This window comes from Poromitra crassiceps (genome assembly GCF_964638095.1).
Source record: "Poromitra crassiceps genome assembly, chromosome: 2".
Lineage (NCBI taxonomy): Eukaryota > Metazoa > Chordata > Actinopteri > Beryciformes > Melamphaidae > Poromitra > Poromitra crassiceps.
In genome coordinates, this window is record NC_139624.1 from 57,173,296 (window position 1) to 57,186,701 (window position 13,406).

Genomic DNA, 13,406 nt, shown 5'->3' on the forward strand with positions numbered 1-13,406 from the left:
AGTGTAGGCCATACATGGGCAACATACGGCCCGCGCCCCCTGTGTGGCCCGCGATGGAATTGCAAAAAAAAAAAAAATTTTTTTACAGTGCATCTGGACGCAACATGCAAGATACCCGCTGAATAAGTGTCCAAATGTTCATGTCATTCTGGCCAATACTCTTCTGTTATAGCATTTCAGTCTGGAATATGGAATATCTTTCAATAATATTTATGACTAAAAGGCTCAAAGTAATCTCATGTGTAAGAAATTACTGTTCTACATTGAAGTAGAAATTTAAATAATTAACTTGTTGGTTTTGGATTTATTTAGCTTCAAGAGTGCATTTTTGTTCTTGTGTGACCCTCAACACAGGCTTTGAGAATCCCAGGCCACTTACTGATACTTAAATGCTTAAATTAACCCACTCATATTCTGGTTTATTTCAAGAAAAACATTTCGGCTAGTGGAAATTCGAATTGGCTGGTAACTTTAAAATCTAGCAGCCATATTGGCAGGTGGTGAAAAAAGTTAATTTCAAGCCCTGCAGGGAGAGCAGGTGGTGACATAGGAGTGAGTGAGAAAAGGATCAAATATTGGTGGTTAAGACTGAATAATGACATCACAACTGTTAATTTAAAATGAGTTATTCCTCTAAACCTGGCTTCAAATGCCCAAAATTTTTCGCGCTGGCGCCGTTCAGCCCTCAGCAAAAACTGGTAGCGAGAACATTTTTTTCTGGCCCTCTCTATCATCAAAGTTGCCCATCCATGGGTTATGGCATGACAATATTTGTTCGGCCCCCGGCAACAATCTGGGTTTCTCATGTGGCCCCCCATGAAAAATAGTTGCCCACCCCTGGTGTAGGCTATGCTATGCAATGCTGTGAGAAATATACAATATGTTGCTGCAGTATAAATAAAGGTTTTATTGAGGGAAAAAACACATTTGTTATTGTTTGGAATTTCTTTTATTTTTAATTACAATTACTCGATTGATTGATCGTTAACGTTACCAATGATCGATTCCGGAATTTGTGGAGAATGTGCATCCCTTTTAATATTTTTTTCCCGATTTTTCCAGATGGGAATCGAACCCAAGACCTTCTAGCTGTGAGGTGACAGCTCTACCACTGAGCCACCATGGCCCCTTGAAAATGTGCATCCCTAGTGTAAACACAATCAGAACTGATTGTGTTTACACTTCCTGTTGCAGAGCTTATCCCCGCAGCCTGCTTCCAGTGATTCACTAGCTTTGACCAGAGACGATCTCTGGTTTGAGCAGGTAAAACAGCCGGCGTTTTGAACAGGAAGTCGTAACACAAATGGGTCAAGTGGGCGGGGCTACATAAGGTGAATAGTGTGTGTGTGTGTGTGTGTGAGGGTGGGGGGTTACTGCTGCCAGTGGGGGCTTTGCTTTAGGACTGCCAGATTTACAGTTTACAGCTAGAGCTCAGTCAATCTAAACATGAAGCTTAGTGTTTTTTTCAGCAAGCATCACGTCAATCACTGATGAAACACTGACTCCAAACCATCACGCCTGACCACACAAACACCAATGTTGCAGGTCATTCTATCAATCAATCATATCAATCAATATATCAACATAATATCAACAGTTTTGCAACACAGGATTTACCAACACAGCCCTTCTGCGTGCCCAAAATCTTCTCTCAGCCAAATCAAGTGCATGGTAACCGATGGTGAGTCACACTTTCAAGGTAGATGGTGTGTGTGTGTGTGTGTGTGTGTGTGTGTGTGTGTGTGTGTGTGTGTGTGTGTGTGTGTGTGTGTGTGTAGGGGGTATTGCTGCCTACCTTGCTGTTGAGTTAGATGAGAAGCTGGCAGAACTGGAGGGTCTTCAGGGAACCGGGTAATTTGGCAGCAGGGCAGACAGCAGCACAGGACATGTAGATAATAAGAGTAAAACAAGTTAGAATAAGTTCGAAAAGAAGAAATAGTTTGGGGCATGAGTAAGTCTCCATTATTCTCCTATACTACTAATTCATAGTCGTCTACTGATGAAGAAAAGTCTATTGTAGACTCTACAATAATCTAATAACGATAACGATAATTGAAACGATAACCGGTTTAATGATGAACCTTGATACAATTCCTGACGTTAGTATTACCGTTTCAAATTTTAATTATCATCAAACCCGTGTTAAATTACCGCGCTTTGAAAAACACGGTAAATACTGTCCATCATCAACCAAAGTTAGCAACAGTCTCAAAATAAAACTGTGTGTAATTATTTCAGTGATTGTATCAGTACATTTGGGACATTTTCAGCACATTTAAACAATACCACAATAATACTGATAACCGTGAAAATGTTGGTCACTATAATTGTGATATGAAATTTTCATACCGTTTCATCACTACAATAGACTCTTGTAGAGGTTATGCTATAGGCTAGACTAGAGTAATCCTCCAGTATAATCAGCATACTATAGTATAAACTAAGAAGCATATAAAGCTGATCATTTTTGTCCGAAGACAGCACCAGGTGCTATGTAAAATAACAGACAGTAGGTCAGTAGGTGCTCCATGAACTATTATCCTGACCACTTTAATCTGGGGGGCGGGGGACCAAAGAGAATGTCCTCTACCACACCTGTTCTTGGAAGACACACACACACACACAGAATGCCTCGTCACAGCTGTGAGTGATCAATCTTTCATTAGTCCATCACAGCTTAGGTGACAAGAGAAGGACATGACGCTCCTGTCCCTTCCCTGTGTGTCACACTGAGGTAACCAATAACCATGGACCTGTCCCTTCCCTGTGTGTCACACTGAGGTAACCATGGAGATGTGTGCTCCGTCAACCGCGCACCTCCGCCGGCATTGATTAAAACACTGCAGCCAATTGTAGCTGTCTCCAGTGTAATTGGAGGCCATCCTTTACACTGTGCTGTACAGATTTACAGGCTGACAAGCAGTGAGGAGTCCATCAAGACGAGGACATGTGTGCTTTGTGTAGAGTATTATGGTATGCGTACATAGTATAATATTATGCATGTGCCGGTACCACACAGATTGTGATGCCCCTCCCACTCTCCTGGCACTGTGTTACAGGAGCCTGGTGGTGTGGATCGTTGCTGGACTGCACCTGGGACAGTGTACTCCTTGGGGTTTAAAAGCCTGCAGACCATTCAGTGTCTCTCTAGTCTCTCCCTCCTCACCTGTGTGCACTGTTTGTTCTGGAGCAGGTATAGGCAATCTCTGTTTGTTTCAAGAATTTTTCGCCGGCCACAGCTATGCTGTTTTACGTGTGATCCGGCTGAAACTTTCAGGAGGTGTAAAGAGCTGACGGAGCTGCATTTTTTAATTAGGCAATTGCCTTAATTACCTAATAATGATGTGATGTCATCAGTGATGTCATCCATGATGTCAAGCAGGCAAGGCCGCATAGCGGACGAGCTGCGTATGCGAGCTGCAGGGCAAGCAATGGGTTTTAGTGTTTTAGCATTACGTTGGATCGAATCATATCTTACCCACCGTCTTCAAAGGGTGGACGTTAACGGAACGCTTTCTGAAGTTCAAGAAATGGGGTGGGGGGTGCCGCAGGGGAGTATCCTCGGACCCCTGCTTTTTCTTTTATATATTAATGATTTTAGAGCGGCGACCTCACCTGCCTGTAATTTGTTTCTTTATGCTGATGACTCTGTTTTAATGGTGTCGCACCAGGAGAAATCTGCTGTGGAGAAAGCTTTAAGTGCAGAGCTAGAGAGTGTTTGTGACTGGCTGTCCGACAACAGATTGTCTCTTCACTGAGGTAAGACAGAGGCCATTGTATTCGGCTCTAAAATTAAATTGTCTAAATCGCCCGGTCTCGTCATCAAGATTGGTGACATTCAAATTGATGCCAAGGATAAGGTAAGCTACCTTGGCTGCATTTTAGACAAATACCTATCAGGTGAGTACCGTAAATTCCGGACTATAAGCCGCGGCTTTTTTCCCGTTTTTTGGCCTTTTTTGCCCCCTGCGGCTTATATAACGGTGCGTCTTATCTATGGATTTTTTCCAAAAAAAAAAAAAAAATCTCTCTTTTTTAGCACTCTTTCTAACTATAAATCCACTTCTGTTTTAATTTCCTCTCTTGCCCTCTTTTAACAACATAACATAACATAACATAACACAACACAGGTAAGCAGAAAGAAAAAGACGAAGCAATCACGCCATGAATGAGGAAATGACTCACCTGCTGGAGGCTGGAGATACACCGCTTGGGCTAAACTTTTACTCCGTGAAACACTATCGATTAAGTCCGACATCGCTCAGAGGTTTTGAGCAGCTTGAAAACAAGTTTGAAAACGTGCAGAAGTCCATCCACTCACTCACTAAAGAAAATAATGCAACCGTGAAGAGTTTCACTCGTGTCCAGCCATCTGGCCGAGTTAGAGCCGAAGTCCCGAACACAGTGAGAAAACCTCCCGAAGCTGCCTGCTGCTGCAGCGGGGTGCATATTGTCCGGCCAGCCGACCGAGAGGCATGCGAGCCGGGCACTATTAAACAGTTGGGGTGTGTGAGGTGGCTGGCTGTGGAGGTGGCGGTTTCTCCTCCTCCTCCTTTCTCCCGCACACCGGGCGCCTCGGCCACGTCCAGACCCCGGCCTGCCACCGAGGGCCATCTTCATCTGCCTACTCCGCTGGCCCGACCGTCAACTCATCCTCCAGGCTGCGGGGAAGAAGCCCCTCACCGTCCGCGTTGGTGCAACAGAAACGCGCAACATACAACAGCATCATCGAGTCAATGGATATCGCTTTGGCGTACTGTACCCAGCGAGACTCGTCATAACCATTGATGGACAGCGGCGGAACAAGAGCTCAAAGTGAAACTGCCGAATATCTTTTGAGTTGGACTGGTCAATAGTACTGTGAGTAACTAAAATAAAAAAATAAAAAACGGAATTCTCTCTTCTTTAGCACTCTTTCTAACTATAAATCCACTTCTGTTTTAATTTCCTCTCTTGCCCTCTTTTCACCACACCGCGGACACTGTGTGCACTGTAAAAAAAACAAAAAATACCACAATGTGTGATTTTGTCTGGGGATTAGTGACCTGACTTTTGTTTTGTTGAAATGTTAATAAATGGGAGCTTCCCCAAACAGCCATCTATTTCCCGACAATCCCCTCTGTGCACGAAGCCTTTATTATGGTAATTAAACATCAAAACACCCGCGGCTTATAGTCCGGTGCGGCTTATAGAAGAAAAAAATAGTCACCTTTGAAGGTGCGGCTTATAGACCGGTGCGTCTTATAGTCCGGAATTTACGGTATATGGCTCTGAAAGTCCTTGGCAAAATTAACATGCATGTCAGGTTTCTGGCCAGGAAAGCTGCCTTTCTCACCAGTCCAGTCCTTCACTCTTTGGCTTCTGCACTTGTTCAGAGTCATTTTGACTATGCTGCCATCTGCTGGTATACTGGTCTCTCTCAGAAACTCAAAAACAAATTACAAACGGCTCAAAACAAGTTCATTCGAGTCATTCTTAAAGTCCATCCACGTACCCACCTGGACCAAGCTCACTTTGACAGTCTTAATTGGCTGACAGTTGAGAAGCGCACTTTATACATCAAGCTGCTGTTCACTTTTAAGATTGTTAAGAATTTTGTTCCTATGTATCTTAAAAGCTACTTTTCTTGTGTGAGTGAGCGTCACCAGTATTCTACGAGAGGCAGTTCTACTGATTTCATCCCTATCAGATTTAGGACCCTGATGGGGAGGAACTCGTTCAAATATAATGCAGCGACTCAATGGAACATGTTACCTTCGTGCTTGAAACTGAGTGAGTCTATCTGCACTTTTAAGAAAGGCTTAAAAAAATGGTTACAAACATCTGCACTTTAAACCGTTTTATCCTGTCTTTTTTAGTTCTTGAATTGGTTATTTATTTATGGTATAGCTGGTCTTTTATTTTATTGATTGATATGTTTAGTTCTAGTTTTTATTTTTTTATTTTGGTAAATTATAAACTGAGTTAGTAATTTATCTTTTAATGGAGTTGTATTAGTTTTAAATTATGTTCCCACTTGCACTTCTTTGTTACACGTATTTACGTTGTCTGTCTTGTCTCCATGGGGACCACAATGGAAATAAGCCTTCGGGCTTTATTGTGTTTTTATCCTCGGTGATATGTTGTCTTATGTCCTGTTTTTATCACCAAATAAAGTCAATCAATCAATCAATCAAGCTCGGCGAGCTGCAGGGCGGGTGAGCCCACGCAGCGGGCGAGCCTAAGAATCGAGCGCACGAGATGCCTAGTGGTTGAAAAGAGGACATGTTGAGTTAATGACTTCCTTTCAGATGACAAAGCTATTTTAAAAACTTGCAAAGCATTAGCCAGAGGGATCTCTTTATCAGAGCGCAGCTCGCAGTTTCGTCCATTGTTTGTTTGGCATCTATAATTATATAGATTATATAGATTTCAGATTTTTTCCCACATTTTCTCCCCAATTGCTTGGCCAATTTATCCCCATGCTGCCCTATTGGCTGTCCCAGGTGCTGCTCCACCCTCTGCCGATCTGAGGAGAGCCGAGACTCTGCTTCCTCCAACACATGCGCAGTAGCCAGCCGCTTCTTTTCACCTGACGGGGAGCTTCACCGGTGGGACGTAGCATGTGGGAGGATCACGCTGTTCCCACCAGTTTCCCTTCCACCCCGACCAGGGGCCCTGACCGACCAGAGGAGGCGCTAGTGGAACGACCAGAACACATACCCCCAATCCAGCTGGAGGTAACACGTGGATATGAACCTGCGACCCTCGTGTTGGTAGGCGGGGAAACCACTACACTACCCGGACGCCCCTATACAGTATATATCACTACTATAATAAGGTGAGGGTCCGCGGCCCACAATTGCATGGGCAGCGTCTGCGAGGACAAACCAACAAGGAATGGTAGGTAGAAATGGGTGCTGCCAGTTGAGCGGGCAAGCACGTAAGAGTTCTAGTGTATGTATATATATATATATATATATATACACACACACACACACACACACACATATATATATATATATACACACATACACACATGCACACACACACACACACACACACACACACACACACACACACACATATATATATATATATATATATATATATATATCCACCTTATTTTTGGCGGCCATTTTGCCTTACGTTAAGTATGGGTTCTATTTCCGGTGTAACCAATTTAGATAACCCCCCAGCCCCTGACAAAAAAAACGTCTATGAGGATTTTACCCTTTTACAGCAGAGCCATTCTGCTCTACAGCCATGTCGTTCGGGTGCTGGGATAACGTAATGCATTGTGGGTAGTCGGCTACTAACTGTGGCTAATGTTAGCGGCTAGCTAGCTATGTTACATGGCAGTAAAACGCCACCAAATTGATTTAACTTTTAACCATTTCGAGTAACACACATTTCGAGTTTACATACGGACCTCCAGCGTTGGTTAGTTGTTTATAACGTGACTATATTTATAACTTTTATAACGGACTCCAGCTTCCGGTTTATAATTCGGGTCTGCAGCCAGAGTATAACAAAGGAAATGGCAAGTGGCAACAATGAGTCACGTTAAACCGGACCTTGTACCCACGCTTCTTTTTTACAGTGGGGCATTCAAAAATAAGGTGGATATATATATATAGTATATATTATATATATATATAAATAACTAAATAAATAAATAAATAAATACTGTAGCCTACTAGAGCACACGCTCGATTTCTAGGGTGGAGACTCTGGACGCCATGCGCCATGGGTGCACTTTTGCTGTTGTTGTTGTGACCAAACATGTCAACTCATGCCATGTCATCCACATCATCATCAGTGAGTGGGTATGACATCACTTGACAATTGACTTGGGAGGGGGGCGGGGCATGGGAAGGCCGTCGAGCAGGATTAGAAGCGGAAGCCGTCGAGCAGCAAGGGAGGTCGGCGCGCTGGCACGAGGGCAGAGAGGTCAGGAACACAGCGGTCGATAGGAGAGCGAGGCAGCCGGAGGGAGGAACATTGAGGAGGGGGTGGACCCCCGAGTCTGGAATTTGTGTAATATTCTGAGAGGCAGCAATGTGCCGCAAGGCATCCAGTCTGCCGGAAAGCCATTAGAAGAAGAAGAAGAAGGGGCATGACATGACATCATCAGTGGTTATCACATCATTCTAAACTTCGGTCAGTGTTTTCCAGTTGACCTTTGCTCCGCTACCCGTGCTGTCAGGGATTGACTATTCAGAGCGCAGCCCTCCTGGTCATACCAGGGCCTCAGTCAAAAGACCTCAGGTATGTCTGGTTTGACCATGACTGTTGAGCTGAACAACGCAGAGACGATATCTGCGAAGGCCTAAAAACTAAAAAAAATATCACTTTAGTGCCCCCCGTTGGCGGATTTGTTTTTCTTTCTTTTTTTGCACCGGATTCATTCCAGATGCCTGAAAAGGGTTTTGGCAAATTTGGGAGGTGATCGGAGCAATGGCTGGGGAGATAAATGTGCTCAAACGGATAGACATTTTGTGATTATAGTAAGAAGAAAAACATACAGAAGTGAATGAGTTGGACCGTATTTTAAAAAGAGGGGTGGGCGTGGGGGTGGTTGTACTAAACATTTGCAAACACATTGACTAAATAAAAAGTCTGACATTGCCAAACAAGGTCTGTGATAAAGGAAAAGGTTGAGGAGGTTTTAGGAGTCGTGCTGTTAACATGAGTCTGGAGACATTCCTGGGCCTTCACTAAGAAAATGCAAAGAAGAGGCGGTCATTTCAAGTATCTAAGTCTTTCATGTCAGTAATCCAGGAGATGAATATTCTGAGCACATCCTTGGTTACAGCGATCCAATTGAGCCACCAACAGCATCCAAAAAAGAGAAAAGAAAACGGAGCGTGCGCACAAACACACACACACACACTACCCCACACACACACACACACACACACACACACACACACACACACACACACACACACACACACACACACACACACACACACAGACACACAGACACAAATCACCAACTCTTGTTACAGCACAGAGTCCCAGGCTGATGCTCTGAATAAGTAACAACATGGCTGCAGAAACATGAGCAAGTGGTAGATCCTTGACAGCAGGTTAGCCATACAAATGGCCACATGGGATGGGGTAGACTGGAGGAAGTGTTGCAATACAGCTGACCTCTTCCTGGCACAGGCCACCCCACTGATTCTCTGCCCCAAAAACCCAGTACAGCTACTGTAAGAGAGATCAAGCCAAGCCCAATACAGCTACTGTAGGAGAGATCAAGCAAAACCCAGTACAGCTACTGTAGGAGAGATCAAGCCAAGCCCAATACAGCTACTGTAGGAGAGATCAAGCAACAACCCAGTACAGCTACTGTAGGAGAGATCAAGCAAACCCCAATACAGCTACTGTAGGAGAGATCAAGCAAAAACCCAGTACAGCTACTGTAGGAGAGATCAAGCAAAAACCCAGTACAGCTACTGTAGGAGAGATCAAGCAAAAACCCAGTACAGCTACTGTAGGAGAGATCAAGCAAAACCCAGTACAGCTACTGTAGGAGAGATCAAGCAAAAACCCAGTACAGCTACTGTAGGAGAGATCAAGCAAAACCCAGTACAGCTACTGTAGGAGAGATCAAGCAAAAATGTGTCTAACTTTTTGTCTCCTCCTGCTGGAGCCAATTCAGCCCTCTAACTCTGGAGACTGCAGCTAAAGTAGCCACAAGTCAAAAAAGAAAGTTTCATAACTGCTTTTTATCACTAAGACTAGATAGCACTAAGCATTATGTACCTGTACGACCAGCGACTGTAAACAGGCTGAGATCCTCCACTCTTTACAGTGTCCATGGATGCTGCTTCAGGAATGCTCGTCCAGGGCTTGGCTATCTACAGTATCTACGACGATATTCAGCCAGAGCAGAGTCCAGAGTCACTGCACGGTCCTACCTTGCAGTCAGCCCCGCAGGCTCCAAGACCTGTTGTTCTCTCACTGAGAGAGAGGAGCTATGTTCCACCCAGGGGACTGACAGCCAGCACTGACTCCTGAGGCGGACTGAGGTCGGAGGCTAGGAGCTGTTGCCATGACTCCTCACTTGAGGCTACGCTTGATGCAGCTACAGTAGGGGTAGATGAAAGTGGCACGCCTTAACACTTCAACGGGGATGTAACAAGCTCTGAGTGTTACCAGAGACGGTCAGTATCAGAGCAAAACACCCCAGGAGGTCTCGTGAAGGCCACGCCCACTTAGGAGATTTGCGGCAGGTCCTGAGTCTATTGGAGTCAATCGGAGAAGTGAACGTGATCTCAGATTATGACAGATTATTTCACCCCCATATTCATCAAAGTAAATATTGGGCCCATTTTCTGCAAGCCAAATATCTTCTGAACATTCGGACACTAAAATGGCATTTTTCAGACAGTCTGTCTCAGCAACACACTCACGAGATTTGGCAACAGGAACTCATGTTAGTTTGTGAAGTTCGTTGATGTAGTAGCTAAATCTATGGTTGGATTTTTTTTAATCTAATGTACATGTTACAATGTACATGTACATACTTAGGTACAACTAGATTGAGCTAACAAGGGGCAGCTTTGTGTTTATAATGTGTGGTTTGGGTGGAGTTTGGGAACTCACGACCTCTAGCTCAAGTTAGCTTGCTAGGTCAGCAGCACTAACCCTGTGTCCCCAGGCTCTCTCTTCCACAATACTTCAAGGGGAGAGGTGACAATGTGACCATTTAGGAGACCAGCAGAGTACCATTTATTATTATTGGTGGAGCCTGCAGTGGTGTATCTCCATCTAATATTAACGATTTCTGGTTTTACTCACATTTTAATCAAGCTACTTGGAACAGGATTGTGACGTGACGTCATCTGTTTGAGCACATTCGTGCTGAAGTTATTGGGGCACTCCTCTTTGGCTGGCAGTTTCTCAAAAGTTCCATTAGTGTCACCTAAAAGTTCCACTATTAGACTGACTACATGTTTGTGAGAAACTCAGCCAACAGCAACAACTCATTTCCTCTGACTCATACCATCGGTGGGGCATTGCAAACCCAGAGGCCAGACATCATGTTCAACTCTGTCATATTATGAAATAATGGGAATTCAATAAGCTTTAAATAGCCTAAATCTCTCCTGAAACAAATCATGCCCAGTCATCAACATTACGGTATGAGTGAATGTCAGCATATGAATAACTTCCAGTCTGTGTTCCTCTTAATACTGAGGTTTTTTTTAGGTAGCTAACTCAATAAACAGAAACTTGTAAATGACCCTTTCTAAATACAGGCAAAGTGTGGGGGACCCGAGTCCAGTTGCTAGGAGATCAGAGCCTCCCGTTCTTTTTCTGTGCTTAGGCTAGCAGGAGGAGTGCAAGAAAGAAAGGGCAGAGAAAGTGAAGTGTGTGTTTGTGTGTATGTGGTGGTCCTGTGGGATAGGGGTAAAATGGCATGAAAGTCAACTGATGTTAAGCATGGGAATCATTCACCTGCGGGAGCAATTATCCAGCTCAAAACAATGGGCTACAAGTGTTGAAATACCCTTTCAGTCAGTTAGGGTCCCAGATGAATGCTTTCCACCTACAACGCTAATGTAATGCAACTCGCCAGCAAAAAGGGTAAGAATTTATTTTCACTAGAATTCCAACCATAAGTAGCACAATGACAACATGTATGAGAATGTATGAGAAATAGAATGTATGGCTATTTTGGTCATGGATTTCATGCACTTTCTGTTTTAAAACACATAAAAGTGTGACGACCCTCCCACTCTCCTAGCCCTGTCTTGCAGGATAGAGCCCTGCATCCTGGCCCGAGCCCGAGGGGCCCTAGTATTCACCTTATGTTCAGAGGGGGGGTGGGCCAAAGTCTTCCAGGTCGTATTAACACTTCCGGCGGTCACGGCGCAAAATATGAAAGAACCTCATGAAGAAGAGAGTTGTTTTTGTAGCGGACAGTGCAGGGGGTAAAACAAAGAATGTAGCCTACTACTTTGAGCTCGGTACACAGCAAGCAAGCGAGTATCCACTGTTAGCCAGGTCAGATAACGTTATCGTCGTTATCGTTGACAATGACACTTTCTTGTAAAACATACCTGGACTCCAACAAAGAAAGCTTCAGATAGTTTTCTCTCCTCCGAGCGCAGCGCGAGCCATTTACGTCTATGAGACCCGCAGATGTTAACGTAATTCTCTGGAATGCGAGACATAACGAGCCAGTTACATGGCGTTGCATTCTTAGACATTGCCATTAGATGAGTTAGATGATATTGGAGCAGCCAGCCATTTTCTTTTTCTTTTTTTTTAGCCAGAAGTCATCACACGACCACACAACCGGGTCAAATGGGCGTGGCTACATAGGTACTGCCTGTTTTTAGGGGTTCAAGCCCAGAAGGAAATGGGCGTGACGTAACACAAGAAAGGCCGTAACTCTGCACCTGTTTGTCCAATGATCGCGAAACTTGGCAGATATCAAGGAGGATGTCCTAGTAAAAATCAGAAGTTTTGTCATCATTGGTGAAAGTGGGCGGGGTCTATGGTGTAAGCCTGTAATAGCGGTAAATCAAGTCCATTCACATAATCAGTCCTAAACTGCTCAGCCTCATCTAGAATGGCATTTCGGACATGCCAGGGCTTAAAATTCACTTTGCAAACTGGGGGGGAATTCCCCCCTTATGTTCTTCAGATAGGGGGGGTTTATAGATTTTGGGGGGGATCTATAGACTTTGGGGGGGCTTTTTTCAGCCGATACTATAACTGACAAATATTTGTTTCTCATGTCCGATAAGCCTTAATTTCACATTTCTGTATTTAAAAAAGGAAGTTCCTGTAGTTTATGCACACCTGAGTCTAAATTACTATGGCTTTTGTCAATGTGTTTTATCTGCAGACTAGGGGCTCTATCTTCCCAGTGGCCTTAGGCGCAAAAACTGGCGTTAAACGCAAAAAGACGCGCCTTGCGCCTGCCTCTGGAAGATAGCAACAAGGTTTTAGGCCCCGAAATGCGCTTTACGCCGAAGAGGCGTGGCGCAGTGCCAGAACAGGCCAGAATGGGCGTTTCGGCCTTAAATACCGGCCTAACGATATCTTCCCCCCTGGCGTTAATTTAGCACTTATCGCTTTTCAAAACCAGGCCTTATTCAGCGCGCCGGTTATATTAGGCTATTGTGTGTAATTGGCGGAGCTCTCCTCTGCCATCTCACACTCTCTCCCCCTCTCTCTCTCTCTCTCACTCCCTCTCTCTCGCGCGTCAGACAGGCACAAAGACCAATGGAAAAAAGTTGTTATATCGTAGTTTTGAGCCCCTGTCATTCAGAGGCTGTTCTCTCCCCCTCTCTCTCTCTCTCACTCCCTCTCTCGCGCAGCACAAAGACCGATGGAAAAAAGAGCTGTTAACTCCCCCTCTCTCTCATTCCCTCCAATCTCCCAGCATGCATTGAGGCTAA

At 44.5% G+C, this 13,406-nt stretch overlaps 1 protein-coding gene across 1 annotated transcript in view; it reads right to left on the reverse strand.

The window, feature by feature from the left end:
* tulp3 (TUB like protein 3) overlaps positions 1-9,812 on the reverse strand; it is a gene marked incomplete at its 3' end in the record, with an annotated part of 69,351 nt that extends 59,539 nt beyond the window's left edge. The window contains exons 1-2 of the mRNA XM_083653534.1: positions 9,754-9,812; positions 1,796-1,837 (exon numbers count right to left, since the gene is read on the reverse strand). Coding sequence (XP_083509660.1) covers positions 1,796-1,837; positions 9,754-9,809 — 98 coding nt within the window. The 5' untranslated portion in view covers positions 9,810-9,812. The remainder of the gene's footprint in view (positions 1-1,795; positions 1,838-9,753) is intronic.
* Between the last annotated feature and the right edge of the window lie 3,594 nt (positions 9,813-13,406).